The 6,254-nt window shown below is 39.8% G+C and overlaps 1 protein-coding gene across 1 annotated transcript in view; it reads left to right on the forward strand.

The window, feature by feature from the left end:
- Positions 1–6,254, forward strand: part of Blvra (biliverdin reductase A) — a 46,117-nt gene that overhangs the window by 24,549 nt on the left and 15,314 nt on the right. The window contains exon 4 of the mRNA XM_029562973.1: positions 3,297–3,427. Coding sequence (XP_029418833.1) covers positions 3,297–3,427 — 131 coding nt within the window. The remainder of the gene's footprint in view (positions 1–3,296; positions 3,428–6,254) is intronic.

Raw genomic sequence — 6,254 nt, forward strand, 5'->3', positions numbered from 1 at the left:
AAAATTTATTTTATGTATATGAGTGTATTGCTTGCATGTGTATAAGTGCACCCATGTCATGCAATGCCAGCAGAGGTCAAAAGAATATGTCAGATATCCTGGAACTGGAGATGCAGATGGTTATTAGTCACCATGTAAGTACTGGCAATTGAACCCAAGTCCTCTGCAAGAGCAGCCAGCGCTCTTAACTGCTGAGCCATCTCTCCAGCCCCATAAAAAACTTTTTAAAAAGAAAAAAAAATTCATTTCTGAGGCTGAAGAGCTGCTCTTGAGGTGGGTATGGCTGTATATATCTTTGATCCCAATACTCAATACTCCGAGGTAGAGGGTATCAGATTTCTGTGTTCCAAGCCTCAGAGAAGGGGGTGCGGCACTGGCTGTTCTTGTAGAGGACCTGGGTTCACTTCCCAGCACCCACATGATGCCTAACAATCCTCCATACTCCAGTACCAGGGGATCCAACACTCTCTTCTGACCTCTTCAGGCACTGCACGACATGGGTTCACTTACGTACATGCAGATAATACACATAAAATAAAAATATCTTTTAACATTTTGTTTTAGTGATATAGTCCTGATGGTAATGTGTTTATAATGAATATGGACTTTGCCACCACTGTATCACCTCTGAAAACAGTAACAGTGTTTCTTCAATAAAAATGACATGAACTGTATTAAAAGATTACCTGGATCTCTTCCTTTGTGTCATTCCTGTTTTTTTGGGGTTTTTTGTTTATTTGTTTTTGTTTTTGAGGTGCTGGAGGTTGAATCCTGAGCCTCACACATGCTAGGCAAGGGCTCTCCCACTGAGACTTCATCAGGCCACACCTAAGGTTCTAAGGTAGGCTGTCCACTTGGTCCCCTGACACACCCACTTCTTTGATCCAATCCATATTCTTGTTCACTCATTAACTACCCACATCCCTCGGATATCTCAAATACAGATGAAGATGCAGTGTTTACATCTAACTTTCCCCAAGATAACAATGTATAAGAATATTTATAACCTTGGGCTGGACAGATGGCTCAGCTGTTAAGAGCACTGACTGCTCTTGCAGAGGACTCAGGTTCAATTCTCAGAACCCAAATGGCAGCTAACAACCGTGTGAACTCCAGTTCCAAGGGATCTGACGCCCTCTTCTGGCCTCTGTGGGCACTGCATGAGCACAGGTGCACCCACCTACATGCGGGCAAGACACTCATACACATAAAATAAAAATAATAATAAATAAAATAAAAATAAAAATTGCTTTCAGGGTTTTTCCAGGAGGCAGGACAGTGTACTAGCATGTGCTGTTATGGCAGATTGCCCCCTGTCCCTGGTGTTGGCATGGCTGAATGGGTGGGACAGTGTTGCCCTCCCAGCCTGGTCATGCTAAGAGCTTCCTCTAGGAGAACTGGGACACAGTGAGGCTCTTTTTTGAATTTTTGGCCTGTGGAGAAAGTGTTTAGGACTAGCATAAGGCCTATAGATGAGCCAGATGAGCTTGTTCTTGGTACAAGAACAGGCTTCAAATCCCTATAATTTTTTTGTGGGGGGGGCCTTTTTGAGACAGGGTCTTCCTGTAGCTCCAGCAGGCCTGGAATTACCATGTAGACCAGGCTGGCCTTGATCTCAGAGATCCTCCTGCTTCTGCCTCCTGAGTGCAAATCCCTGTACTTTTAAACGCATGGTTATCTCTGGGTTTCTATAGAAGTGATAGTGCTTGGTATTACTGTTGCTAAAGTAGGAAATAAAAGATATATGCACAAAAGAATTCTGGGCAATTTCTGGGTTGTTTAGCCCCATTTTGAAATGTCTTGATGAAAATCTTAAGTGCTCTGCAACAGCGTAGAAATCACAGATTTCTCATGGGCAGACAATTATGTCACACTCTGATTTGGCTTTTTGGGAGAAAAAGATTATGGTCAGAGCTAGGGGTATAAGCTGAGTGTTAGAGGCCTTGCCTAGCGTGTATAAAGCCCTGGGTTCGATCCTTAGAACCACTAAAAAGAAACAAACAAACAAACAAAATTATTACCAAGCAAACTCACTGTCAGTTATAACTAAATATAAATTAAAACTTAAAACTAATATTTCTTTTGTATGCTATAATTTAAACAGAAAATTAAATTTTATACTGCTTAATTTTTTTGTAACAATCTCATTGACTAGTTTGAGCCAAGTTTACCTCCTCTTTCTTATCCGACAACTTAAGGTGAAGAGGAACAGTTGTACTCTGTGAACTGCCACTCCTCTCTAAGTTTGAATCAGCCTACAATGCTATCTTTGCTCTCTCAGTGTTGCGAACTATCTCTGAGCATCCCTTTAATAGAAAGTGCTGGGGCTGTGAGATTAGTAAGTAAAGTTGTCACTGAAGAGGTAATGACATTGTGGAGCAAAAGTGCAGTTGGGCCATCCCCCCTCACCATGTACATGAACTGCCTAGACTCCTTTGGGCATTTGGTGGGACCAGTGCAGAAGGAAGAGCCCCAGGCTGGACTGGATGGTGTGCCCGTCACAGCTTCACTTCTAGGTTCTTACATGAGCTCTAGCTGCTACCGCTATGCTGATCCTTGGGCTGATCCCCCTCCGCTCCATCAGTGTTTGTCTAGAGTAAACAAAATCTTTTTCTCATAATCCTTTCAACTTCTCTTGTATGGAGTAAATTTCCCTTAAAAGATGAACATATGACTCCTGTGCTTCTAGATGCTTATACTCTGGGATCAAGGTAATAATATCTAAACTTCTGAGAACAGCAGAAGAGCCAGTGAAGTCAGATCTTCAGCTACTTTTACTGTCTGCCTCTGTTCTTTGTAACCCTCTCCCTGCCACACTGAAAGTTGCAAAGTAAAAGACAGAGTTCTCAAAAAGCCCAAGTGCACGAACCTGCTACTCAGAGTTGTACTTGGATAACGCCTCTTCATCCTTCAGGACCCAATTCAGCTGTCATTGGTGAAACCTTGGCAGACTGCTTCAGTCAGGCCTAGGGTTGTGTAGTCTTCTTTACATTTGAGGTGACAAGTAATACTTGTTAGTTCACCCTTTTTTTCTTAGCCAAAACAATTAGTAAATACTACTTAATTGGAAAGAAATGAATGGATGAATATTAAAATGATTATGTGACGAAAAGTTTTTCTCACAGTGTAGAGAAATAAAATCCTTTATATATATATATAATCCTCTCTATATCATTCTTTATTTTAGGTGGCACTGACTCTGGCCCCATTTGTGACACACCCACACACAGGCTCTTGCGCATTGGCAACATTGTGTTTTCTATTGTGTAGAATGTTTGAATGAAGTTTATTTGAAGTGGTGTTCTTTCCCTGGATTTCTGTTTCCAAAGGCAGTTTCTTCAGGCTGGCAAGCACGTCCTGGTGGAATACCCTATGACACTGTCCTTGACAGCAGCTCAGGAGCTGTGGAGCCTGGCTGAGCAGAAAGGTGATGTACACTCTGACTCTGGAACACAGACCCTCTTTCTAGGCTTCTGTGCTGCCATCTTTCTGCTTCCAGATGAGTTGCCTTGTCTACACTGGTCCTGAGGGCTCCCGGGGCCCCTTTGACCTCCAGGCTGTAGACACACATAGGAAATGATGTGGAGTAGGAGAACCTGGAAGAATTTGCAGACTTTTGGCTTTTTGTGGCTTTGCTCTAATGAAACTTCCATATGTGGTAGTGTTTGTCATGATGTTATTTAGTTGTACCTCAGATACTTAGATTGCTAATGGAAAAATGACCAAATCAGAGTCATTAATTACCTTCTATATATACTATATAGTTTTGTTTCACTAAGGGAATAAATATTTGTTAAATGTTCACTGTATGCCAGGAAACTCTCTGAAGAACATTATGTATTTTGTTCTAAAAATTTGTGGAGGTAGATGCCTTTGTTTCTTGTTACTATAACATTGGTAATTTATGGCAAAAAAATTATTTAGGTCATAGCACTGGAGGCTGGAAGTCCAAAATCAAGCAACTGCATCCATTTGGCATCTGATAACTTCTTGGTGTCCATGCGTTGTGGGAATGTGGAAAGGAAAGTTGGACCATGCAAAGAAAGCGGGGAGCTGAACTCCTCAATAGCCGGTCCCTTCCAGCACTGCTGTTTTGGGGACCAAGCCTTAACATGAGCTTCATTGAAGACAAGCTGTATTAAAAACTTATAGAGAAGTGTGCTTTTCTCACTGGCGTGTGTGTGTGTGTGTGTGTGTGTGTGTGCGCACGCGCGCGTGCGTGTAACTCAAAAACATTAACTTGTGCCAGAGCACAAAGCTAATACTATGACTGCTAAGGAAGGTGGAGATTTGAATCTAGTCCTGTTGGGCTTTCAAGCCTACATTCGCTCCCCTCAACCCCAGCTCCTGGAGGGACTTTGTTTATATAGTAACTGGATAAGCCTGTCTATGGCAGTAGAATTAACCAGAATGCTTAGGAACTAAAAGAATTAAATGAAGTTCAGTCATAAATTGTTTGTTCCAATGTTTGCTATTGGAAATTTTTAATGTAAATTTTATTATGGTAAACAAGTCTAATGAAAATCTCCAATGTGGGGGCTGGAGAGATTGCTCAGTGGTTAAGAGCACTAGCTGCTCTTACAGAAAACATGGGTTCGAATCCCAGCACCTACATGGTGGCTAGCAACCATCTGTAACTCCAGTTCAGGGCATCTGACACCCTCTTCTGTGCAGGCACTACACAACACGGGTGCACTTACACATATACAGGCATAACACTACACATAAAATAAAAATAAATAAAATTTAAAACTTTTTTAAAAAGAAAATCCCCAGTGTGGACTGAACATGCTTTGTTGAAATTCTTTGTTTGAACATTTTAAAATTATTTTTATTAAGTATTTTTTATTAAGTTCAGTATTGTATATTAAATAAAAACTGAAGAAATCTGAACAAAGTATGGGATTTTTTTTAATTTTGGGAAGAGGTTTTAATTTATTTTTAATTAACACGTAGCTATAGAAATGTATAGGATGCAGTGTGCTGTTTCAAGTTTCAATACATGTATATATTGTGTAATGATCTAATCAGGGTTATTCGTATAGCCTTTATCTTAGTCATTTTCCACTTCCTTGGGGTGAAACTTTTAAAGCCCTCCTCTCTAGCTATTCAAATATACAGTACCTGATTATTGACCACAGCAATGCTGCTGTGCAGTAGACGATTGTATCTTATCCCTCCTCTCTAGCTATTCAAATATACAATACCTGATTATTGACCACAGCAATGCTGCTGTGCAATAGACAATCGTATCTTACCCCTCCTGTCTGCTTTAACTTTGTACTCATTGACTAACCTCTGCTGTCTTCACCCCCACATTCTGATAAACATGATTCCACTCTCTGCTTCTCTAAGATTGGCCTTTTGTATTCCATATAGTGAATGAGATCATCATTTGTCTTTCTGCACCTGGTATATTTCCATCTCACTTAACGTAATATCTTCTAGGCTCATCCATATTGGTAGAAATACCAGGATTTCAACCTTCATATGGCAGCATAGTATTCTATTGTGTGCACGTACTACATTTATCTGTTCTGTTGATAGACACAGATTGATTCCATATCTTAACCCCTGTGAATAGTGCTACAGTAAGCATGGGCATGCAGCTCTCTCTGACATTTCCTTTTCTGTGGCCACCCTCCTAGTTATGGGATTGGTGGATCGTGTTAGTTCTGTTTGGAACCCTGTAAAGACCTTCCACAGTGTTTTCCATAATGACTGTGAATTGTGAGCCATGTCAGCATGGTGTAGTGGTTCCCTTCACTTCTTCACATCCTTGCCAGCACTTTTTTTGTCTTTTTGATAATAGCCATTCTAAATTGAGATGGGTAAAATCTCATGGAGTTACGTCTGCATTTTCATACTGGTTAATGTTGAGTATTTTTCACAGAACTGCTAGCCATTTGTATGTGTTTTTTAGATAAATGTCTATATGTCTACTGTCTTTAAATTGGATTATATCATTGTTAGGTTTTTTCCTGTTGAGTTCCATATTTTTTAATTAATTAATTTTTTATTTAATAATCACATGATTAGAAGAAGCATCTCATTACAGCTTTAACATATTCAGTAACAATTTCCAGAGCAAGGATACATCTCTTTCAAAAGTGGCTGTAAATTTTTAGGTTCACAGTTGAATTAATACAGTTATATAATATTGTACTCAGTATAAACCCTATAACACATAAAATTAAATGAGGGAAAAAAATCTCCACTTCATTATTAAAATACAGAGTTTAATGCAGAAAATT

This window comes from Nannospalax galili, unplaced genomic scaffold (assembly GCF_000622305.1).
Source record: "Nannospalax galili isolate Female #2095 unplaced genomic scaffold, S.galili_v1.0 scaffold735, whole genome shotgun sequence".
NCBI lineage: Eukaryota > Metazoa > Chordata > Mammalia > Rodentia > Spalacidae > Nannospalax > Nannospalax galili.